The sequence below is a fragment of the Aspergillus multicolor genome (assembly GCF_047715735.1).
Source record: "Aspergillus multicolor strain CBS 133.54 unplaced genomic scaffold BDW74scaffold_6, whole genome shotgun sequence".
NCBI lineage: Eukaryota > Fungi > Ascomycota > Eurotiomycetes > Eurotiales > Aspergillaceae > Aspergillus > Aspergillus multicolor.
In genome coordinates, this window is record NW_027395957.1 from 278,011 (window position 1) to 300,085 (window position 22,075).

At 52.6% G+C, this 22,075-nt stretch overlaps 8 protein-coding genes across 8 annotated transcripts; 5 read left to right on the forward strand and 3 right to left on the reverse strand.

The window, feature by feature from the left end:
* Positions 1 to 313: 313 nt before the first annotated feature.
* Positions 314 to 2,064, forward strand: BDW74DRAFT_166689 (putative histidine acid phosphatase; the record flags this gene model as incomplete). The annotated part of the gene is made up of 8 exons (XM_073726593.1): positions 314 to 416; positions 470 to 603; positions 658 to 776; positions 834 to 941; positions 988 to 1,358; positions 1,407 to 1,636; positions 1,684 to 1,804; positions 1,859 to 2,064. 8 exons carry the CDS (start codon positions 314 to 316, stop codon positions 2,062 to 2,064), a joined length of 1,392 nt encoding a protein of 463 aa, XP_073585901.1.
* Positions 2,065 to 3,637: 1,573 nt separating this feature from the next.
* BDW74DRAFT_121814 (acyl-CoA synthetase) lies at positions 3,638 to 5,852 on the reverse strand. Its single transcript, XM_073722036.1, has 3 exons — positions 5,145 to 5,852; positions 3,943 to 5,084; positions 3,638 to 3,884 (listed from the first exon to the last, which is right to left on the reverse strand). The coding sequence occupies exons 1-3, from the start codon at positions 5,434 to 5,436 to the stop codon at positions 3,717 to 3,719; spliced, it is 1,602 nt and encodes a 533-aa protein (XP_073585902.1). The 5' UTR covers positions 5,437 to 5,852; the 3' UTR covers positions 3,638 to 3,716.
* Positions 5,853 to 6,000: 148 nt separating this feature from the next.
* On the forward strand, positions 6,001 to 8,475 carry BDW74DRAFT_121816 (putative ABC transporter). Its single transcript, XM_073722037.1, has 2 exons — positions 6,001 to 6,804; positions 6,860 to 8,475. The coding sequence occupies exons 1-2, from the start codon at positions 6,084 to 6,086 to the stop codon at positions 8,395 to 8,397; spliced, it is 2,259 nt and encodes a 752-aa protein (XP_073585903.1). The 5' UTR covers positions 6,001 to 6,083; the 3' UTR covers positions 8,398 to 8,475.
* Positions 8,476 to 8,479: 4 nt separating this feature from the next.
* On the reverse strand, positions 8,480 to 10,972 carry BDW74DRAFT_148713 (exocyst subunit EXO84). Its single transcript, XM_073723759.1, has 3 exons — positions 10,481 to 10,972; positions 9,133 to 10,420; positions 8,480 to 9,084 (listed from the first exon to the last, which is right to left on the reverse strand). Exons 1-3 carry the CDS (start codon positions 10,866 to 10,868, stop codon positions 8,688 to 8,690), a joined length of 2,073 nt encoding a protein of 690 aa, XP_073585904.1. The 5' UTR covers positions 10,869 to 10,972; the 3' UTR covers positions 8,480 to 8,687.
* On the forward strand, positions 10,957 to 12,344 carry BDW74DRAFT_148714 (TOM complex receptor protein TOM20). The gene is made up of 3 exons (XM_073723760.1): positions 10,957 to 11,248; positions 11,319 to 11,564; positions 11,623 to 12,344. Exons 1-3 carry the CDS (start codon positions 10,978 to 10,980, stop codon positions 11,826 to 11,828), a joined length of 723 nt encoding a protein of 240 aa, XP_073585905.1. The 5' UTR covers positions 10,957 to 10,977; the 3' UTR covers positions 11,829 to 12,344.
* An 11-nt stretch (positions 12,345 to 12,355) lies between these two features.
* Positions 12,356 to 14,817, forward strand: gel2 (1,3-beta-glucanosyltransferase gel2). The gene is made up of 4 exons (XM_073723761.1): positions 12,356 to 12,970; positions 13,026 to 13,156; positions 13,263 to 13,647; positions 13,701 to 14,817. Exons 1-4 carry the CDS (start codon positions 12,962 to 12,964, stop codon positions 14,628 to 14,630), a joined length of 1,455 nt encoding a protein of 484 aa, XP_073585906.1. The 5' UTR covers positions 12,356 to 12,961; the 3' UTR covers positions 14,631 to 14,817.
* Positions 14,818 to 15,195: 378 nt separating this feature from the next.
* Positions 15,196 to 18,878, reverse strand: BDW74DRAFT_148718 (F-box and WD domain protein). Its single transcript, XM_073723762.1, has 2 exons — positions 18,402 to 18,878; positions 15,196 to 18,342 (listed from the first exon to the last, which is right to left on the reverse strand). The coding sequence occupies exons 1-2, from the start codon at positions 18,703 to 18,705 to the stop codon at positions 15,299 to 15,301; spliced, it is 3,348 nt and encodes a 1,115-aa protein (XP_073585907.1). The 5' UTR covers positions 18,706 to 18,878; the 3' UTR covers positions 15,196 to 15,298.
* Positions 18,879 to 19,009: 131 nt separating this feature from the next.
* On the forward strand, positions 19,010 to 22,040 carry BDW74DRAFT_148720 (MRX complex nuclease subunit). Its single transcript, XM_073723763.1, has 3 exons — positions 19,010 to 19,267; positions 19,319 to 21,754; positions 21,817 to 22,040. The coding sequence occupies exons 1-2, from the start codon at positions 19,249 to 19,251 to the stop codon at positions 21,688 to 21,690; spliced, it is 2,391 nt and encodes a 796-aa protein (XP_073585908.1). The 5' UTR covers positions 19,010 to 19,248; the 3' UTR covers positions 21,691 to 21,754; positions 21,817 to 22,040.
* The last annotated feature ends 35 nt before the right edge of the window (positions 22,041 to 22,075 follow it).

Sequence of the window (22,075 nt, forward strand, 5' to 3'; positions counted from 1 at the left end):
ATCTCCGAAGTTGATGCGATTCATTTCGACGAAGTCGCACGTGGTGCATATTGAGTGGCTGAACGGCGCATGCTCGACCGACTTAATCTATTTTCCACGATTCGGACTCGAACAATTACTTCATTGATCGCGCCTAGCGATGATATAGTATTTTTTGCTCTTCATCTGGCAAAGTCTCCGCTATCACAGCAATGGACGGTTTTCAGCCAGCTAGATTTCTGGAGGTCTGGGGTATAAAGGGTCAGTTGGAGACTCAACAGCCCCTCTTCTTAGTCGATACTCCAAGATCGCCTGATTAGGAGAAACCACCAGAATGAAGCAGACTCTGCTCTGGCTGATTAGCTTGGGTTCGACGAGCTACGCTGCCTCGTTCGACCCATTGGAGCATCTGGGCGCTAATTCTCCATGGTTTGCTGGTATTCCTCTCAAGCCGTTAGGTACCGCGCAAAGTATGAACTGATCGCGATAGGTCCACACGTGAACAAAATATCTTCTGATACTCCTGACGGTTGCTCTGTTGACCAAGCCGTCTATGTTGTTCGCCACGGCAGCAGATACCCTGATCCTGGTGCCTATGAGGAATGGCAGGCTCTGCATGAAGCGGTATGTTTTTAAGCATTACCTTCTTAGCAAGTTCTAACAAGAATATGCGGATAGATTCAATCGGCCAGTTTCCATGCCTCTGGGTCTTTAGAGTTTCTGGAGGACTGGAGCCCTGTCTTGAGCCATCCAGATCAGCAAATCGCCCAGGTGTCTATTACTGGCTATAAGGAATTGTGCGAGTCCTATAAATTGGTTGCCACCAACAAGCCGACGTGCTAACTCATGCCTAGGTACAATCTTGGAGCTGATCTGCGGTTCCGATACCCAACATTCCATACGGACAACACTCCGTTCCTGCTCTGGGCGAACGAGTATCAGCGAACAATCGATTCTGCTAGGTAAGCCATGATCACGCCAGTACCATGTTCGCGACTGACTAGGTAGACTGTTCGCCCGTGGCTACCTGGGTCCCAACTCATCTTTGGCCGACATTTACGCCATCAATGCGGACGCCACAGGAGCAGCAGGCAACTCTCTGGCGACTTCCGACCAGTGCCCTCTCTTCAAGGATGCTAGCGGTGGAGACTATGCCACTACTTGGGACTCGATCTATCTCCCTCCTATCACGAAGAGGTTGAATAAGTTGATCCACGGTAATTTGACCCTCACAGACAGCCAGGTTTCCATCTTCCCATATCTCTGCGGTTTTGAAACTCAGATCACTGGGAGCACCAGCCCATTCTGCGACATCTTTACGAAGGAGGAGATTATCCAGTACGAATATCGTCAGGACTTGCGATACTACTATGGAACAGGTTCGTGCACTGCTCCAACGATTGGGAAATGACTGATATTTTACCTAGGTGCCGGTGCCGGCAAGAACATGACCGTCCAGTACCCTGTTCTTCAGGGTATCGTGAATCTCCTCAAGGAGGGACCAAACGCCACCACCGAGATGAGCACTGGCTCTGAGAAGCTCCCGCCTCTCATCGTAGCCTTTACCCACGACAACCAGATCAACGAATTAGCGTCTATCCTAGGCGTCTTTGACAATCAGAAGCCGCTCTCCGCAAAGCGTATTGATAGCGATAGAGTAAGTTATATCTTAACCACCAGAAACGCCACATCTGACTTCTCTAGATCTACGTCAGCAGCCGCACGTCGCCAATGAGGGGAACAATTGCATTTGAGCGTCTGAACTGCAAGGTCCGCAAGGGCAACTCAGTCAATGTACGCATTCTTATCAATGATGCTGTTTACCGTGAGTTTATCCCACAGAATCTTTTGCCATACTCTATCTGATAGGCACTCTTAGCTGTCCCATCATGCCGTTCCGGACCTGGCCAGAGCTGCCCTATCGACGACTACGCCAAGTACGTCACAAAGCAAAAGAGCAAGTATGGCTCTTATGCATCTGTCTGCGGGCTTTCGCAAAATGAGTTGACGACCATTGGGGAGGACGAGTCTGTCACATTCTTCAAGAACCTGACACTGCCTTTCTTGACTGTTGTTAAGCCATAATTGGCTTATGCAGAAGTATGCAATGCCACTTGTATATTCGATTGAGCATATATGAGCTATTAATAGACGTAAACAGAAGGAGCTCGGTGAATATCTGCTACAAAACCCTGTCTCCCGTGCGGGAACTCGCATCTCTCCTTCCTCTTCTTCTATGCCTCAAGTTCCTTCCCACACGCAGTTCCCCGATACCGGCCTTACTACGCTCCTCCAACCATACATCTGTGATTTACCTCCCTTCCTCCACCCAAAAACACAGGCGCTTCCGAAATGGCCTTCCTCAGCAGCTTGGGCAAACACGCGCCTCTCTCTCTTGACACTTTTTGTGCGGCTTCTCCGAGCAGTAATCGTCACCCTAACCCGCCTCGCAATGAATGACAAGCCCAGACCCGATGTCATGGAATACATCCCATCTCTCTCAACCACCATATCAACCACAGCGAAATCCGAAACTACAATCGTGGCATCAGCTCCAGTTCCAACTCACGAGATCAAGGTCCACATTTGCAACCCTCCTTCCTCGTCTCCCTCCGCAACTAAAGCGCAAACACCAACCGAGACCTGCGATCCCAACATCAAAACCACCACAAGTCCAAGTCCAGTTCTTATAACAGCCTGCGGCTCCGGCTTCATACTTCCCGGTCTTGGTTTTGACACCTCCTACTGCCGGTTTATCTCTAGCAAGACATGTCACACCGTCATCGACGTTGAATACCGCCTCGCACCCGAACACCCGCTCCCAAGTGCAATTGAGGACTTCGCCTCGGTGGTATCTTGGGCACAATCTCAGCCTGAGCGGTTTGACACCAGTAGGATCAGCATCGGTGGTTCAGCGCGGGCGAGAATATCGCGGCTAGTGTTGCGGCGAATTTCTTTCCACCTGGGACTTTTGCCAACCTCATACTGTTTTATCCGGTGCTTGACGCTAGTATCAGCCTGAAAGTGAAGAGGGATGCTTTCTGTGCTGACCTGGAGAACAACGGGAAAAGAGGAGGTGGAAAGAATCCGCCATTGGGGGACTTGGGTCTGTCCCAGCTTGCTTGATGAACATCATGCAAGCGTGCTACTTGAAGAGTGCAGTTGCGGAAGCGAAAATCAAGGCAAGATTCAATAGTACCGGCAGGGATGATGCTGTCAGCACGGACGTCGTCCTGAAAGACCCTCGGATCTCGCCTGCCTACGCTGACGCATCACGCTTCCCAGCGCGCTGTATATTTGTGGCGGCTGAGTACGATTGTCTGGCGAAGGAGGCGGAGGATCTTGGCGAGAAAATTAGGGCTGTTGATGGCGATGGGGAGGCGGGCCGGACGGTCATCGTTAGGAGAGTGCTGGGGTGCGGGCACCAGTTTGATAAAGGCTGCAAGCCGCGCAGTGAGAGGGAGAAGGTGCGCGACGAGGTTTATGCGACGGTCGTTGATTTGTTGAAGGGTGACTGATCAAGCACCTCTGGCTGACGTCAATGCCGGACGAGGAAATCTGTGAGAAGTGGCAGGTAGTGCTTTTTACGAACTTATTCTGTTTGAGTTTCCTATTGACATTACTGGGGACATGGATTAGAATGTTGAAAGGTTAGTGTTTGTTGTTCAGGAGATGAGTCTCTATATCTATTATACCCTAATGCAATCCAAATGTTCTACTCATAACATCGGGTCTATCTATTCAGCCAACTCAGGCCAGTATGTCTTTATGACGTCCTTCTTATTCACCTTGCCCATGGCGTTTCGCTCAATGCCATCAACAAGCTTCAAGACCGTAGGAATCTTATACGGCGCCATCTCCTGCTTCAGGCGCGTACGGAGGGCTTGCAATTCTAGTGGTTCCGTCTAGTCACATTAGCATCTTCCAGTCTCAGGGCCAACCAACACAGTAGATAGAACTTACACCAGCCCTCTGCTTCACAACAGCAGCAACCCGCTGCCCCCACTCCTCATCCGCAATCCCAACAATCGCCACCTCCGCAACCTCCTCCAGCGCAAGCAGCTTCCGCTCAACCTCCAACGCCGAGATCTTATACCCGCCAGACTTAATGATATCCACCGACGCTCGGCCCTGGATAAAGTAAGCGCCCGCCTCGTTCCGGCGCGCCACGTCGCCCGTCTTGAACCACCCATCGCTTGTGAACTCTTTGGCCGTCGCCTCGGGGCGCCGCCAGTACTCCGTAAACACGTTGTCGCCCTTGACTTCGATCATGCCGTCGACATCGACGGCGTCAATTACAGCCCCGGTTTCTTTGTCTGTTAGTCGGACCTGTACGCCGGGGAGAGGCCAGCCGACGCTGCCGTCGATGCGTTGGGAGTTATCGAGGCCACAGCTCAATCCCATACCGATTTCTGTCATGCCGTAGCGCTCGAGGAGGGTTTGGTTTGTGATTGTGGCGAATTTGGTCTTGATGGGTGTTGGGAGGGCGGCGGAGCCGGAGACGAGAAGGCGGAGGGTTGCTGCGCCGTTGCGGGCTGGTGTTTCGGTCTCTGTGCCCCGGATGTTGTGGTCGAAGTAGTCGACTAGCCGGGCGTAGATGGTTGGCACGGCGAAGAACATCGTTGATGTGCCCTGGTCTGCCCAGCGGGACCAGATGGTTGCCGGGTCGAACTTCGCGTGCATTTCGACGGTGGCGCCTGCGAGGAGCGTGGCTGTAAGGCCGTTGATTATGCCATGGATGTGGTGGAGAGGGAGGACGTGGATGAGGTGGTCGGTGGGTTGGTACTGCCATGCTTGAATGAGGCATTGGGCTTGAAAGGTGATTGTTTTGTGGGTGGTTATTGCGCCCTTTGGTTTGCCGGTTGTGCCGCTTGTGTAGATCATCAGGGCGCGGCGGGAGGGGTGGTAGATGGGTGTGAACTCGGGGAGTTGGGGTGGGGAGGAACTTGCGTTGAGGGGGGTGAGAATCATGAAGAGGCGGGGGGTGTCGGCGGTGCTCTCGCGGAGGGGTGTTTCGAATTTCTCGAATGCTGGGTGGATGATTATGAGCGAGGGGTCGGAGTCGCTGATTGTGTAGAGCAGCTCCTTCACGGGGTGGGAGGTGCCTGGAATTGGGAGGTTAGCTATACTGTTCTCCGTATACTGATGCAAATGGTGGGTAGTACAGAGGGGCACGCAGATGCCGCCGCTGGCCCAGATAGCCCATTGTGTGACGACATAGTCATATCCATTGGGGACCAGGAAGGCAACACGCCTCTCCTCCAAGTCTCCAGTACTGGTGAGGTCCAATTGCTCCAGAATGCGCTTTTTCAGTGCCGCCGCATCGGCGAGGAGTTGGGCAAAGGTAAACTGTTGACCCTTGGCCGTATCGATAACGGCTACTTTATCCGGATTGGCTACCGCATGTTTCTTAGCTTCAAGAAAGAGAGGGAGAGAGGGAAGGGCGTCTAGTGACATGGTGATTGACTCCTTGCGTTGGGCCGTAGATTACGCAGGAAGAGAAATGCAATGCGATGCGATGCGAATTGGCGAGGGGCACCAGGGGTTGAGCTTGGATGGCGGATCGGCAGGGCACTTTAAGAGAAAGGCACGCGATTCGGCGGTTTAAACGACAGAAGAAAGAATTATGGAGCTGGTTGGAGTTCTGTTGGGTCGGGGAGGAATCGGAGGTTCGGAGCCCTGCGAGAGATAGAGTACGTACATTGCAGAGATAAGGCGAGATAGAGATGATAGAGAAAAGACTATACGAAGATGAAGTTCGTCAAACGGTCAATAATTAGGCATCGTCATCGAGAAGCTTGTAGTTCATGAGGCAAGCCGGCTGATCCTCCGTAGATGTTCCCCGGAGTTGGCGCTCTGGTCCGCGGTGCGGAGAAACGCCCACTTTCAATGGCCTTTGTAATCTCGGTCCATCTGCCTTTGATTCAAAGACAATTCCAAAGTCGTCAGCTAAGAGAATAAATATTTTGAATTCATGTCCTTTTGTTGAAGTATCCAGGTGTAAGAGCACGTGACGACAGCCTCGGAGATAAGGCCGACCGGATCTTTTCTGAACCGCGTCAAAGGCACCGCGACGGGCAGGCACCGCTCGACTCAGGTTGACGATGCTGAGATTATCGCCGCTGCGGACGAGGCCAGTTCATGCCTCCCGCATCTTGTTATCTCGAGGTGTGCGCCATTCGAGGGCTAAGACCCCGCCTCTGATTCGCATCGAAAACGGCACTTTCTACGAGAACTATCCTACCCCCGAAGATGAAGTCAAAGGCACCAACCCGCCAATATTCTCGGAAGTAAACTTCTTCCTTCCCTCCAAACCAGCTAGTGGACGTCGGCAACACTGGGCTGTTATCGGAACTTCCGGTCGGACTCAATTCCTCAACATTCTCCGTGGCCAGTACATCTGCACACCACCCACCGCACGCGACTATCCCTTCCTTCTCACCGACGAAATTGCGAAGAAGGATCCCAGATTACGGTACCCGGGGAATGCAATTCAATACGTTGGTTTCAGTGGCGAGGGATCAGGGGCAATTGGAGGCACACGGGGCGCATACTTGAGTGCTCGGTATGAGAGTCTACGGGAGAAGACAGACTGGACTGTCCGCCAATACCTGAGGGGCCAAACGTCGCTCAATCCGTTGGAGGAGGAAAGAGAAGGCCTGATCCGCGATGAGGCATACTTCACCGAATTAACCACGCGGTTGCGCCTGCTGGACCTTCTCGACATGCCCGTTTCAAACTTGAGCAACGGCCAGACTAGACGGGCGCGGATCGCAAAGGCTCTGCTCGGAAAGCCAGAGCTTCTGCTTCTTGACGACCCATTCAGTAAGTTCCAAACCGTGCGCTGCATACGAAAATGCCGAAATAACTTGTCACTTAGTGGGCCTTGACCCGGCTACTGCTAGAGGCATATCGCAACTCCTCCATCAGCTGGCAAGCAGGTCGGATCCCCGACTGGTGCTTTCCCTGCGACCACAGGATCCGGTCCCGGATTGGATAACTCATCTTCTCCTTCTCGGGAATCGCGGTCGAGTCATTTTGCAAAGAACCCGGGAAGAAGCCACAAAGATCTTTGATGCATGGGGCAGGATGTGCGTCAAGGAAGGCTCAGGGACAAGTAAAGGCAAGAGAACTGGAATTGAGCTGAGAGCTCGAGCGAACATAAAGGCCGGCTACCTAGACAAGCAGCTTATCTTCGACATGGGATTAGTGCCGCCAGGAGATAGCCCGTACAGATTACAGGCGCCCCGAACCGGTGAGGCTCTCGTTGAAATGGACGGAGTTCGAGTGCAATACGGCGATAAGGTCGTGCTGGGAAATTGGTCTCAGGAAATAATGGGTCAACCAAAGGAAGGCCTACACTGGACTGTCCGCCGCGGGCAGCGCTGGGTGATACTCGGGCCCAACGGGTGCGGCAAGACCACCCTCCTCTCCCTCATCACCTCCGACCATCCACAAACTTATGCTCTCCCTATCAAACTCTTCGGACGTTCGCGCCTCCCCGAACCAGGCAAGCCGTCAATATCAGTCTTTGAGCTCCAATCCCGTATTGGCCACTCCTCCCCCGAGATCCACGCCTTCTTTCCCCGTCAGCTCACAATCCGTCAAGCGATCGAGTCTGCCTTTGCAGAAACGTTCCTGTCCAAACCAATACTCAGCCATGACCATGATCTAGACATATCCGCTGCTCTCCGCTTCTTCAGACCGGAACTCGATCCCAGCTTCAAGGCAGAACCTCCTCGTGTCACGATAGACGATAACTTATTCCCGGAAACCAATAGAAAATTCAGAGGTCACACTTACGAATTAGATTATGACGTTGAATTTGCAGACAACGTCACCTTCGGTGAGCTCTCCACGGAGCTTCAGCGTGTCGTCCTCTTCCTTCGCGCCCTAATCCACAAACCGGACATTGTCATCCTCGACGAACCATTCTCCGGCATGACTACCTCCCTCCGCGACAAATGCATGCATTTCCTCGAAGCCGGCGAGCGCAAGGATGTCTACTCCACTGCTGCCAGACGCGCAGGGGCATGGAACCCATGGACCCAATCCCTGCGGGGTGAAGAAACCGGAAAAGAAGAGGTCCCCTGGAGCAATACTTCCAAACACGAGAGGCGTCACTTCGGCCTTACTGACCAACAGGCCCTTATAATGATCAGCCACGTGCGCGAGGAAATCCCCGATTGTGTCCGGCACTATATCCGCCTTCCGTCTTCGGAGCCGAATGATGAAACCGGCCTGGACTTCCGGTTTGGTAACCTCAAGGACCAGAGTGCCTTCAGCAATCCCGCCGTTTGGGATCTGGCTTGGACGCACAAGGACGAGTTTGAAAAGAATGGCGCGATGAGGAATTCCCCTCAGGAGAAGGAAGATGAGGTGACAGATGAAGATGTATATGAATATTGGTCCGTTTAAGGAATGTATTTAGACTATGGTATTGCGTCTCTGGAGTCGCATATTGGGTTGGATATATATAGACTGGTGATAGAGAAATGTAGACTGTACATTATTATATATTATATTTCCTCTCTCAATATTGGTTTAGCGGTTCATGTTGAGAAGTCTAGAAGTCTAGGAGAGTATACGGCGATCATGTTATGTTCATGCCAGATGAACATTATGCTATAAAACCAACAATCGATAGAGAAGATACATGCCACTCGATCCAGCCAAGTCAAGTCCACTCATCCATCATTATGTACCATTCATTGCTCCTTATTCGCAGCCTCCGCCAATCCCATAATCAGCGACTCCGAGCGCGTCATCTCCGGCGCCGCAGCTCGCTCTTCCTCCGTCACCTCTAGCCCCTTCGCAACCAAGTCCGTGAAGTCGACGCCGACCTCGGACAAGATCTCAGCCTGTTCATGTACGACGTCAATGCACTTCTGCCAGACGGTTGTGCCGCGCTGAACGCTGCTTAGCTGGCGCGTGAGGAGGGTGTTGAAGCCGTCGAGGTGGTGCTTTGCCCATTTTATGCAGGCGCTTGTCATGAAGGAGGGGAAGCACTGCTGGTAGATGCTGATTGTGTTTTTGATGAGGTTGAAATAGACGTAGGAGATTTGGAATATATAGAGGGGGAGGTCGCCTTCAAATATACATGCGCTGTGTAAAGTTAGTGAGGAATGCCGATTGGGTAAGTAGGCTAGTTACCGAATTCGTTTAGAGATAACATCCGATCGAGCCTTGAGATAAGACTCTCGGGCTTGATCCTCGAAACCAAGGCGAGTGAGCCAGGCGACGTTGGTTTTTGTCCTTACCGGGAATGCATGAGTATCAATCAAAGACCGCGACAGTATACCTGCCAGTCGGGCAGCTCGTTCATCAACTTTGCCGTTTATCACATCCTGCGCGACAGTATTTCCTTTGAGACCTCGAGCTAGTTTTCGCAGTCGGTCAATATTCGATACAGCTTCTTCGAATCGTTGAAGCGCAATGTCAATGTCAAGTTCATCCACCTGACTATCAACCCAGCGCAAGTTCTGTTGCTTTCCATCAACGTCAATGCGGACTTCAGGCCTATCACGGGGATTGTCTGTATCTTCGCTGAAATCCGGTTTCGGCGAGTACATCAACGAGTTCCTGAAATTTATGGCGTTCATATACCCAAGTGGTTCGCCATTCTTCCCCGTTGCCTCGGTTTCGGATCGGAGATTTCGCCGGAGATCTTCGACAGTTTTCCTGAACGTGGCCAGAAGTTCGCTCTTGGCAGAACTATTCCGTTTGTCATGGCGATATGTATAAGGCTTCGAGCCAACACGAACACTGATAGCACTGGTGATGCCACGGTCTTCTGCCTCTTCGCGAGCAGACCCACTGCCTAGGTTGGCACCTAGGTCAATCATGTCGACGTCCTGCAGCGGCCAACATTCTTCCGCGATAAGCTTGGTGGGTACTGGACCGCGGTGATTCGGATTGCTCTGGTCGACTCGTTTTCGCTTCTTGGCTGCAACCAGCAAATGGTCATTGAGAAGCACGAGATGAACCGGACGTCTAGGCTTCCAAGTGGCAGAGTCGAGTTCAGCCCAGTTTCCAGTCTCTAAAACGATATGTCGACCAGGAACCATGGGCAAGAACTTTTGCGAGCCTTCGACGGTTTTCCACAACGTCTGAAGCTGAACGTTCCACATGCTCTCCAAGTTGGCGACGGAGCTACGATTGCTGCGCTTAGATGCTCGCTCATCCGTAGGAGACATAGGATTTGGCGAATCCCCAATGGCCGTCTGCCCCAATGCAGTAGTAAGCTCAGCCATCAGGGAGCGGAGAGTTTTCATCTCCCCCTTGAGCTTGTCCGCCTCCTGACTGATGCGGATGAACTGGGTTCGGTTTTGGTAAACATTTTGCTGGAGGTCGGTCGACGTTCGGTTCTTCACTTTCTTTAGGGCCTGTTGGTATTCTCTGATATCATCTTCGGAGGCATTCGCGAGCAGGTTGGTCACATCTGATTGCGAAGGAGTCAGTAAAGACTAGGAACAGAGGAGCTATGATTTAGTGCACTCACATCGATCAACCGGTAAGCTTGGATCCCGTAGAGCAGTCAGGTCAACCTCAGGAGGCCCTGACGGTTCCGCTGATGGTCTTCTGTTCTGCTGCGGGGGTCCAAGCCCTGCATAAGCTGATGGGACTTGCGGTACACTTGGAACCGGAGGAGCGCCATCAAAGTCGGGAACCTGATTAAAACGGGTAGAGTATCTTCGCTTGACTAGGTCCGACGTCGCATGATTTGACGGCGCATAATCGCGCGAACCGGAGCCCGAGGAGGTAGTGCCAGTGCCAGAAGCGGCCGCCTGGTGGTTCTGGGGAAGCGGGCCCGAGATGGGCTTCGGCGCACTGATCTGAGGACGTGGGCGGCGGTTTTTGCTGCGGAGAGTGAGTCCCCGGCCTTCCATCGTTGACAACGGCGCGGGAGATGAGAATCCGAGGACAAAGCAAGGGTCAAAGCTGAGCTGTAGAGTAGGAGAGGTGTCGTAGTTGAGCTCAAGGGGGAGAGAAACCCCGATGCGGAAGAAAGATGATCCCGATGCTCAGGCAGTCAAAATTGTCCCATCGCAGCTTCCGTCACAATGCCGACGAGCTTTGAAGTCCGCAACCAAGGCAGCGCGATATCACCGGTGCTATCATCATCAGAAGCCTATCGCCCAGGATTACAATTCTGATTTGCCTGCTCTCTTCAAGCCGTTTCATTTCGGTCTCTACCGCGCACTTTTCGCCATGAAGACCTCAACGCTGGCCGTCGCTTCTGCCGGCACCATCATCACCGGCCTGTTGGGTAAGGACTGGCCCAAACTCATTCCATCGAGGTACATTATTTGATTCTAACTTCACTTCGCGTCGCATAGCCTACGCCGTCTACTTCGACCACAAGAGACAGACCGACCCCGAATTCCGAAAAGCATTGAAGCGCAACAACCGACGACTGGCACGCGCTGTCAAGGAGGAGGCTGAAGCTCAAGGAGCCCAGCAACGCGAGAGCATCAAAAAGGCTCTGCAGCAGGCGAAGGAAGATGGTTTCCCCACAGATCTCGAGGAGAAGGAGGCGTACTTCATGGGCCAAGTTGCCAAGGGCGAGGGCCTCTGCTCTGAAGGTATGTCATCATGGGTTCTCTTGATAGCTGCAATGGTCATTAACATAATCCGATACAGGCGGAAACAAGATCGATGCTGCATTGGCCTTCTACAAGGCGCTCAAGGTCTACCCTCAGCCCAAGGACCTGATCTCCATATATGACAAGACCGTTCCCAAGGAAGTCCTGGAGGTTCTGGCCGAGATGGTCGCTCTGGATCCCACTCTGAAGCTCGGCTCTTTCACTGGCGAAGGTGGCAGTGCTGACCACCACGGCGTCGAATAAACGCCACGCGTTTGCCCTTGTCCACCCACTTTGCTCGGCATAAGAACCTTGGCCCGCCGACGCCTCCCTCAGTATCTTGCGTTTTTGGCTCACGCTGGGCCGTGGCCTGGTCTTTCCTCTCCATTATAAGCCATCATGATGCTATAATTATGCCGTGTCTCTGGGTATGGACGAACTCTCCGCTTCTGTTGACCTCGTTTTCGCCCCTCTGTATAGCTGCATCGCCCTGCCTCCGACGTGGCGGACCTCTTGGTATTTTCTCGGCGCCATGACTTTTGCCTCGTCCAATCTCTTTACCCCTTTTCTTGTCGGTTTCGTCCATCCTCGACCATATGCGGGTTGCTGGGACTGGCAGTATGTGTTATTTTCAATTTTCCTGGAAGCCCCTATGAGGGAGCCGGGCTGTATTCTAAAGACTGTAGTTGCAGGGAGAAAATTGCATGATAGATTATGTTTAATTTATGAAATTTGTGCAGCGGCCAGGGCCCACGTGGTTGCACGACTGATTCATTGATTCAAATTCCAGTTACACTGCTGTCCCTGTCTCCCGTTCTTCATGCTCCCATCATGATGCATCATCGGAATGCCGATTGGACAATGAATCGTCGCTGGGACACTTGCTCAGCGCCCGTCTCAAACTCGGCAGCCATGAACGGTGATGACGCCAAGCGCCAATTGAGCCGTCTCCTCTCAGGGGTCTGAATGGAAGTGGATCGCAAGACCCTCTTCGTGCCCCCCGCCCAGCACCCTAGTTTTGGCTCTCGTTTGATCAATGGCTGTGTGTCTGAAGGCCGTGGTGCCTGCCCAGTGTTTCGGGCTTATCGCTTTCTTGGTTTTGACTTGAGGGGCGATCAACGCGCTCTATTAATTTGCGGCAGGATCATCTCCCAGCTCTCTCCCTCTTAAACTCCTTCTCATCGCTTTTTAACGTCTTTCTTTCCTCCTGACGACCTTTGCTTACCATTTTCTGATATCCCACGTTCGTTCGTTTTTTCCCCGGTCTTTGCACCGCCGTCACTCCTTCCACATCCAATTCCAGGGTCTTCCGGGGGAAAACCCTACACGGTCTTTACCAAATTCACCTCATTATTTATCGCAGAAGCGTTACGTAGAATCGCTCAACTACATACGCAATGGTCGCTGTTAGTGCTCTCCCAATTTTCCGATAGACGAACGTGCGACTGACAATGTTGATAGACATACGGTCGCATCCTTGCCGCGGCTTGCGCTCTCGCAACCACCGCTAGCGCTGTTACTCCTGTCGTTGTGAAGGGAAAGGACTTTGTCAACAGTGATACTGGTGATCGATTCCAGATCCTCGGTGTCGAGTAAGGATTTACCTATCCACATCTCAGAGATCTCTTGAACGATATTCGATCTCGTTACTTGGTTGAGAAAGCGGTGGTGCTGATCGTCAACTTTTCTATCCAACAGCTACCAGCCCGGTGGTACCAACGCCGTGGACGGCAAGTCCGATCCTCTGACTGACAAGAAGGCCTGTCTGCGCGATGCTGCCCTCATGCAGCAGCTGGGTGTGAACACCATCCGTATCTACAACTTGTCGCCTGACCTCAACCACGACGAGTGTGTCTCCATCTTTAATGCCGCCGGTATCTACATGATCCTCGATGTCAACTCGCCTCTGTACCCTGGCTACATTGACCGCACTGCTCCCTGGACTACCTACACCAAGGACTACTACACTCAGGTCTTTGGTATCATCGAGGCCTTCAAGGACTACCCTAACACTCTGGCGTTTTTCGCTGGTAACGAGGTCATCAACGAGGACAGTGTTGAGCAGGTCCCTCAATACATTCGCGTAGGTTCCACAGAATCTTGTTTCTTTTCCGTCCAACACTAACCCAGCATCAGGCTGTCCAACGTGACATGAAGGAGTACATCTCCAACCACCTCAACCGCTCCATCCCTGTCGGTTACTCTGCTGCCGATGTCCGCCCCATTCTTGAGGACACTCTCAACTACTTCATGTGCGAGGATGAGGACTACCCCAACTCGCACTCTGACTTCTTCGGTCTCAACTCCTACTCGTGGTGCGGTGATGCCAGCTACAAGAGTTCTGGCTACGACAAGCTCGTCGATATGATGTCCGACGCCACCATCCCCGTCTTCTTCTCCGAGTACGGTTGCAACGAGGTCCAGCCCCGTGAGTTCACCGAAGTTCAGGCCATTTACGGCGAGGAGATGACCGCCACTTTCTCCGGTGGTCTCGTCTACGAGTACACCCAGGAGGACAACGACTACGGATTAGTCAAGGTCAACGACAACGGTACTCTCAGCCTTCTCGTCGACTTCGACAACCTCCAGACCCAGTACGCCAAGCTCGACATGGACCGCATCAGCTCCTCCAACGCCAGCCAGACCAGCGTCAAGTCCATCAAGTGCAGCGCCGACCTCATCCAGAACGGCACCTTCAGCTCCAACTTCACCCTCCCCGCCAAGCCCCCTGGAGTCCAGAAGCTGATCGATGACGGATACACCAAGGTCGACGCCGGTAAGATTGTCGACGTCGAGTCCCAGGAGGTCTCTACCACCATCTACGACCACAACGGCCAGAAGATCACCGGCCTCAAGCTCAACGTGCTCGCCGACGGAGAGTCCAACAAACCCGGCAACAGCACTATCGGCAGCTCTTCCAACTCCAGCTCTAGCTCCTCTGCCAATAGCTCCGGCTCTGACGACGACTCCGACTCCGGTGATGGTGGCAACGCCGCTGGCACCGTTGCCGTCCCTGTCGGCCTTGCTACCATTGCCGCTACCCTCTTCGGCCTGGTCATGTTGTAGATAAACCAACTTGTCTAGACTACGTACTGGGGGCTTCTTTTTTGGCCTTACCATGTTCTCGTCACCCTTTCGACCTGTATGTATTTCATTCTTAGATAACGTCTTGCTTCGCCTATCTTATACTTCTTCAATGTATTATTCCCCCGCATGAATGAATCCAATTTTTCGTGTTCCTGGGGTTGTTTCCGTTTTGCGTGTCCGTAATTCTGTAGTAAATTGATATCAGGACTAAGCTCCAGGGTAGAAAGGTGCACCCCAGGGTTGCAGCTTCCTGATCAGGTATGGAATGTTTCTGCCCTGCCTGAGCGAAGGAGCGACCGGGCGATATACAGGCTTCAGCAAGGCAGGTACGTACAGTGGCGAAGCCACCACGGTCCAGTTAGTATTTAAATAGTCAGGGCAGCTCTACGTTTCTTATTTTCTTCTAAATTTCTGGAACTAGAACCATGCGGGAGGCTGAGATTCGACGGGATGTCTTCGAAGTTACGTAGGTGTCGTAACATATATATGACTACCTGTCTCGAATTTCAGTCCAAGTTCTACAAGATTTACTTTCCAATGAAGCGTAGTTGGATGGTAACTTGAATTGCAATTATGGTAGAAAAAGTGTACACAGGCAAATAACGAGACGAAAGATATGCTAAAATCTATTATCAAATGTCAAAGGATCACGACACCATTCGAGCCTTGCCCTTGTTCTTCGATGAAGCCGGAGACGCCGCGGGAAGCGAAGGGAACTCTTCCACCTGGTAGTCAGAAGGTTCGTCATACTGACCATGGCCATGAGTCTCTACGAGACTCAGCTGAATAGCGAGGTCAAGATCGTCGATCTCCTGCTGTCGGCTGCTCTCTGCGGCTGGGTGTTTGATGGGTGAGGCTATGCTCTTGCCCGACGGCGAGCCAATCGAGTACTTAACGGAGAAAGGAGAGGGTGACTCGAAGGAGCCTTGGGCAGCAGATTCCTCAAGGAGACTTAAACGAATCGCTTCCGCGATTTCCGGGTCCATGTCGTCATCTATTGGTTCGTTATATGGCGAAGAGGCCGAGGAGAGCTCATCTGGCGCAAACGAACTATCGTTCGGCCCGATGGTGTCGCTGGGAGAAGAGCTGACGACAGATTCTACCACCGAGTCATCGCGCTTCATCGCTTCGCTGCTGTAGGCTTCCTGACTCAACAACTGTGCGTAGGCAAGAAGTTCCTCCTCGCTGACGTCCGGTCCCAAAAGATCGATACCGAAGCGGTTGCTCAGGTGAGCTCTCTCCTTCTGATCAGCCCGAGCTTGTCGCTCCATCTCCCGCTTCTCGTCCTCAATGTAATCGTTGATGGCTCCGCGTCCGCTGTTATTAAATCGCTGGCCACCAGCGGCTGCATTGTTACCACGTTGGCCATAACGAAGTCGGCGTTTGCTACTCTTGTATTGGTCTGCGGCGGTAGAGCTGTAGGACCAGTAACGGAGATGGGTACCCAGCGCCACCATTCCTCTCAGACGAGTTGGATCAGGATCGAGACTTATAGCGCCTGTTGCGTAGAAATTGTTCCCAACACCGTTGATAGAAGCTTCGGCCTGAACTAAGCGTCTACGTGCACGGCTGGAGAAGCGGGAATTGATCGTTCGAATTGGACGGGTCGTTGAGGCAAGAGGATCCCATGCCTGCACAAGCCCATCGTTTCCACCATGCACCAGATACAGCGATGTCAGAGCAACACAAGAAACGCTTGGAGATTCCGTGAAGACCGCTCGAACCGGAGCAACCGAATTGGTTATCTCACAGTTTCTCGAAGTAGGCGAACGAATGTCCCAGACAAAGACGGATCCTGTCGCAGTTCCAACAGCCATGTATCGCCCACGCTGACCAGGAATCTCAAAACCAGAAGGCCGCTGCATATGTGGCAGCGGTGATGAGACGGCTGACGATGACTCGGAGCTACCCGACATGAGGAGGTCCTCTTCAGGAGTTAATACGGCGTAGGTGGAAACGTCCAAAGCACTAGTCGTTATCTGCAGCGACTTTCGACCATCAAAGTGGAAGTCCGTGATGTACCATTCTGTATTTGAAGGGGAGCACACAGGTTCATCAATTTGACCAGAGGCCCGAGACGGTGGGAAACTGCTTGCCGCTGATGAAAGATCTGGGGAGACTGCAGGGCCGCCAAAAATCGAAGACGAAGCGACACGTGGTAGAGAAGCATCATGCTGAGAAAAGGAGACCGGGTGATGGGAGGGTCGAAGCTTGCGAGTATACCTCCGTATAGTGGCTTTCTGGCCTTCTCCATCACCACGTTGAATCACAATGAAGGATTCGCCAGCACCATGACCATCGCCCCCAGCGAAGTCGACTTGAAGATCACGCCTCATATCCCAACCTTCGCACACCTTGCGGAAGTGCTTCGGCTTGAACGCCATGAATTGTTCAATTTCTTTCGTCTCCGCTGTTATCTGTTCCTCGCTAAGTTTCATCGAGTTTGAGGACGACCGTGGGCTGTAACTGCCATCGACAAGCTCGCGATTGAATGGATCAGGCCTAGCAGTGCGCCTGCTGACTTCCACCAACTCCCATCTGACAGTACGACCGGTTTTCCAAGCCATTTGGTCGGCAACTTCTGGGGTGATGTTGGGCGGTTGGGGGTCGATCTGCTGAGGTACATCGGAAAGATAGAACACCTCTCCTAGAGCGTTTAGTACCGCTGCCCACGCTCGTCCACGTTGGCGACGCTTGGGGGAATAGTTGTCATCAACAGAAATGCCGATTATGGGGACACCGGGACTGAGAACCCATCGCGCTGAGGCCTGGCCCCTCTCGAACCGCTTTTCGTACGTCGGATGAGGTCCTAAGGCATAAGCCGTGACGATTCCGGAGGAAGAGCCAGACAACATTCCCACCAAGCCGCTAGTCATCTTGAGTATATCGGACGATTTCGCGATCCATACTGCAGTGATGGCGGTCGTGATGCGGTTGATGGCAGGGACACCGAGTTGAGGAAGTGAGCTTCCATCATTGAGGAAATCCAAGAATCGTCCTCTCTGCTCAGCCGTAGACAGATAGTACGTGCGCCCTTGTGGGCATCCTTCGCCATAAATCATGCCAAACGGCTGGCTGACATCCATAGAGTTGGGCACTCCGACAAGATTACCCGACCCAAGTCCATATTCAACTTCACCGGGGAACGAATCGGCAAAGTGACGGGAGAAGTTGTGGTCAGCCAACCCCCAGGTTCCCACTTTGACGGTCGACGGGTCGCTCGCTGTTACAGCGCACTGCTCCGAAGCTCCATGAATGAAGAGAGGTTCCTTCTTCGCAGAATCGCTTCCGAAGGTACCACTCAAGTGGCTGACGGGGTAGAGCAGTTGGGACGTATACGTCGCAATTGCACTTCCGTTGCGGACAGACGCAGTTCGAACAGTGCCATTCTTCTTCGACACCTCGAGTTGTCCAGGTTTGCCGCGCGAGAGAGATCGCAGTAACCGAGTTCGCACAATATACTCACTCCTCCACGATGCAAGTGCAGTAAGCCTCGAAAAATATCGTTTGTCTGACGTCAACCGATCGGAGGCTTCCGAGTCTTCCAATACCGAGGGGCCGGGGAAGTATCGGGAGAAGGCAATCCTCCATGCATGAGGGGTAGTGACGAGACCGTGGAATCGACGAGATACTAGCGCGATAGACGACAAAGACGGCGGAGGCAGGTGGGACAAAATATGGGTTAAAACCTCTAAGATCAATATGTTAGGCACATGATTGAATAAGTACCGGTGATTGGACGAGACAAACCATTTGGGAAATCATCCAAAGAGACGCTCGACGGTTTCGTCGAGGGTATCACTATGAAACCGATTTCCGACTGGCTCCGAGAATTGCGCTCATACTCGTTGTCTTGACCGGCTGCTGAAGACTCGGTGCTTAGGAGCGGGAATTCGCGAGGCGGTGAGTCAGAGCCTCCGGCGTCTTCAGAGAGACGGCCAGGGCCTGGGGAATCGCCATAAAAATCATGTCCATGCTGGAAAGGATGAAAGTTCTCTGGAGGCGTTCTTATTGTATCTGGACGGTTGAAATCGTCGGAAGACCCTGATTGCATATAAGGTGTTCGCGGGGTAAGAGTAAGAGCGATGACGACTGAGCCAGGTACTACGTCTGGTTCAGTCGGATAGTGAAGAAGGCGGAGATTGAGCGTGAGAGCGTGCAAGGATGCGAAATGCGAAAGATGCGAATTTGATGGATTGGGCGCGCGATGTATATAAAGGGACAAAGGGAAAAGTGAGAAGGAGAGGGAGATGAAAGACTCAAGGATGAATCTCGGAGATTGACGGACTTCGCCTCCATTCAAGTTTCGCGCTCTATCACGTGACTACGCGCCGTGGCGGATTTAGAGGCGTGTCGCAGTAACAAAAGCTGCATATGACTGCGATCCCGCAAATTTGGCCTGCTCCGCGTGCTACAGTGACTGGCTAGAAATGTCCAAAGTTTACTTCTTAGATTAATCAATCGCTTCGTCAAAACTGGTTAATCCAGGCAGCAGCATTTGTTGAGGCCAATGGTTGGTTACCTACTGCCGTAGCGGACTATATTGCGGGCGTTTGTACCGGACTTTCAGCTTGCTCTTCAGTCGAACACCGCTAGAATGACTAGTAATATGTCAGGTAAGAGTGCCTCATGATGCCAAATTTCAGGTCTCTTCTCATACCATCCAGACGCGGAAACGATCCGCATCCTTGTCTCAACGGACAACCATGTCGGCTACAATGAGCGGGACCCCATCAGAGGCGACGATAGCTGGAAGAGTTTCCACGAAGTAATGTGCTTGGCAAAGCAACATGATGTGGATATGGTGCTCCTGGCGGGCGATCTTTTCCACGAGAACAAGCCTTCCCGGAAATCAATGTATCAAGTGATGCGCTCAATTCGAATGAATTGCCTCGGCGAGAAACCTTGTGAACTTCAAATGCTTAGTGACGCAAGTGAGAACTTTCAGGGCGCTTTCAACCATGTCAATTATGAAGATCTCGATATTAACGTCGGTATTCCCATCTTCTCTATCCACGGAAATCATGACGACCCATCCGGGGAGGGTCACCTTGCGGCTCTGGATATCCTACAGGTCTCGGGTCTGCTTAACTACTATGGGCGAACGCCGGAGTCAGACAATATCCAGCTCAAGCCGGTTCTACTGCAGAAAGGCCGAACCAAACTGGCGCTCTATGGAATGAGCAACGTGCGAGACGAGCGGTTATTCCGCACATTTCGAGACGGAAAGGTTAAGTTCTTCAGACCTTCTGTCCAGAAAGATGATTGGTATAATCTGATTTGTGTCCACCAAAACCACCACGCATACACAGAGACGGGATACCTTCCCGAGAACTTCCTGCCAGAATTCCTCGACCTAGTCATCTGGGGTCACGAGCACGAGAGTTTGATCAACCCTAAAACCAATCCAGAAACGAAGTTCAAGGTTATGCAACCGGGTTCTTCCGTCGCGACTTCGCTAGTGCCCGGCGAAGCGGTACCGAAACATGTCGCCATCCTGAGCATCTCGGGAAGAGAGATGAAATGCGAGCCTATTCGACTCAAGTCAGTACGCCCGTTTGTTATGCGGGAGATTGTTCTTTCTGAAGAAAAGGGAGCCCAAAAACTGGCTCGCAAAGAGAACAACCGCACAGAAGTCACCCGCTTCCTCATGGACATTGTCGAGGAACTAATTGAACAGGCCAACGCGGAGTGGCTAGAGCTAAACCGACCTCAACGGAAAGAGGGCGAAGAAGACGATGAGGAAGAAGAGTTGGAGGCTCCCTTGCCACTCATACGGCTCCGCGTCGAAACCTCCACCCCGGAAGGTGGCAGCTATGACTGCGAAAACCCGCAGAGATTCTCAAACAGATTTGTTGGCAAGGTCGCCAATGTCAACGACGTCGTGCAATTCCACCGGAAGAAGAAAAACGCTACCGCACGAAAGAAGGACAACGACTTCGACGAAGAGGCATTGTCTCACCTTTCCACGCTAGACACAGTGCAAGTCGAACAGCTTGTCCGCGAGTTCCTCGCGCAGCAGTCCCTGTCTATCCTCCCACAAAACTCCTTTGGTGACGCCGTCTCCCAGTTCATCGACAAGGACGACAAACACGCCATGGAGATGTTTGTGAACGAGTCTCTCGATGGTCAAATAAAGCACCTCCTTTCACTCGACCGCGACAGTGATGCTGACGACGATGACACTCAACAAAGTTCCTTGCAAAAAGCCATGGACAGGTACCGCACGCAGATGGAAGACATGTTCTCAAGGGGCGTCAAGAAACGCACCCGCGGCAAGAAGCGCTTCAAGCCGAAGCCCGACGGTTGGGATACTGAATTCGATGGCTCTTGGGAAGACCAGCCCGGTGCTCTCATTCACTCGGACAACGAAGGTGGAGACCCCAATGAGGAGGAAGCCGGTGAGGACGGCACTGAGGCACCGGCCGCACGAATAACTGCACGCGGTCGTGGGCGAGGTCGAGGGGGTAGAGCCGCAGCGACCACGACAACCCGCAAAACAGCCACTACCAAAGCGGCCGTAGCCAAGAAGCCTGCAGCGTCAAAAGCAAAAGCAATGACCGCCCGAGGACGCGGCCGCCGCGCCGTATCTGAAGACGAAGACGAGGATGAAGAGGACGTCGTTATGCTCGATGACGACGAGCCTGAGGTCATAGAGCCAGATGATGACGAAGACGAAGACGAAGACTCGCAAGCCCTCTTCGTCAAACAACCAGCCAGCAAGACCCGCAAAACAGCTGCAGCCTCCACGACCACCCGTACGCACCAAACGAAGCGCACCGCTGCTTCTCCTGCCGCATCCTCAAATACTGTTAGCCAAATCACCACTTCGCGTCGTGGGAGGGGAGGCAAGCAAACCCAGCTGACTCTAGGCTTTGTTGGGTCGCAAGCGAGTCAGCGTGCTGGTCCAGCGGCAAGCAGTAATACGCGGTCGATGAGGCCGAATCGTACCACGCGGAGCGTCAGTGTGCTGAGCGAGGACATTGATGATAGTGATGGATTCGAGCCGATGCCTAGTAGTAGCCGGCGGAGGAGGTAGTGGCGTTCTTCATTATTTCGGGTTATGTTTACCAGACGGATATGGGTGGGCAGAGTATGTGCTTGTAATGTAATACCATCAATACCCCTCAAAAACCATGAATCAAGTGTCTCAGTTTCATACCTTGGGCGGCCAGACTCGAGATCTAAGACGTAGAGCTCTGTGGCCGAACACCAGCTACTAAGTAACTGTAGATGTTCGTAAGCTCCTGTCTGTCTAGAGGTTGCCCTTCATTAGTTTGCAAAATACCACTCCCCAACCTACACAATTCACCTCCGCGCCAGTTATTTCAAAAACAGCATTAATCAAACACGCACTGCCCCTATCTACAAACTACAAACCTACCTGATCCCACAGCCCTACAACCCCGCCGCCCCAACCCAAC

What these genes read in the sequence shown, in the direction of transcription:
- gel2 (XM_073723761.1), top strand. An exon ending in TTCCAGATCCTCGGTGTCGA is followed by an intron (nt 13,157 to 13,262) that starts GTAAGGATTTAC and finishes TCTATCCAACAG; the next exon opens with CTACCAGCCCGGTGGTACCA. An exon ending in AGGTCCCTCAATACATTCGC is followed by an intron (nt 13,648 to 13,700) that starts GTAGGTTCCACA and finishes ACCCAGCATCAG; the next exon opens with GCTGTCCAACGTGACATGAA.
- BDW74DRAFT_121814 (XM_073722036.1), bottom strand. Translation starts at nt 5,436, where the DNA reads ATGTCACTAGACGCCCTTCCCTCTCTCCCTCTCTTTCTTGAAGCTAAG. An exon ending in CGGCATCTGCGTGCCCCTCT is followed by an intron (nt 5,085 to 5,144) that starts GTACTACCCACC and finishes TCCCAATTCCAG; the next exon opens with GCACCTCCCACCCCGTGAAG. An exon ending in TTGTGAAGCAGAGGGCTGGT is followed by an intron (nt 3,885 to 3,942) that starts GTAAGTTCTATC and finishes TAATGTGACTAG; the next exon opens with ACGGAACCACTAGAATTGCA.
- BDW74DRAFT_148714 (XM_073723760.1), top strand. Translation starts at nt 10,978, where the DNA reads ATGCGGAAGAAAGATGATCCCGATGCTCAGGCAGTCAAAATTGTCCCA. An exon ending in CATCATCACCGGCCTGTTGG is followed by an intron (nt 11,249 to 11,318) that starts GTAAGGACTGGC and finishes CGCGTCGCATAG; the next exon opens with CCTACGCCGTCTACTTCGAC. An exon ending in CGAGGGCCTCTGCTCTGAAG is followed by an intron (nt 11,565 to 11,622) that starts GTATGTCATCAT and finishes AATCCGATACAG; the next exon opens with GCGGAAACAAGATCGATGCT.
- BDW74DRAFT_148713 (XM_073723759.1), bottom strand. Translation starts at nt 10,868, where the DNA reads ATGGAAGGCCGGGGACTCACTCTCCGCAGCAAAAACCGCCGCCCACGT. An exon ending in AAGCTTACCGGTTGATCGAT is followed by an intron (nt 10,421 to 10,480) that starts GTGAGTGCACTA and finishes CTTCGCAATCAG; the next exon opens with ATGTGACCAACCTGCTCGCG. An exon ending in GTTATCTCTAAACGAATTCG is followed by an intron (nt 9,085 to 9,132) that starts GTAACTAGCCTA and finishes AACTTTACACAG; the next exon opens with CGCATGTATATTTGAAGGCG.
- BDW74DRAFT_148718 (XM_073723762.1), bottom strand. Translation starts at nt 18,705, where the DNA reads ATGCAATCAGGGTCTTCCGACGATTTCAACCGTCCAGATACAATAAGA. An exon ending in TTTGGATGATTTCCCAAATG is followed by an intron (nt 18,343 to 18,401) that starts GTTTGTCTCGTC and finishes TATTGATCTTAG; the next exon opens with AGGTTTTAACCCATATTTTG.
- BDW74DRAFT_121816 (XM_073722037.1), top strand. Translation starts at nt 6,084, where the DNA reads ATGCTGAGATTATCGCCGCTGCGGACGAGGCCAGTTCATGCCTCCCGC. An exon ending in GCTTCTTGACGACCCATTCA is followed by an intron (nt 6,805 to 6,859) that starts GTAAGTTCCAAA and finishes CTTGTCACTTAG; the next exon opens with TGGGCCTTGACCCGGCTACT.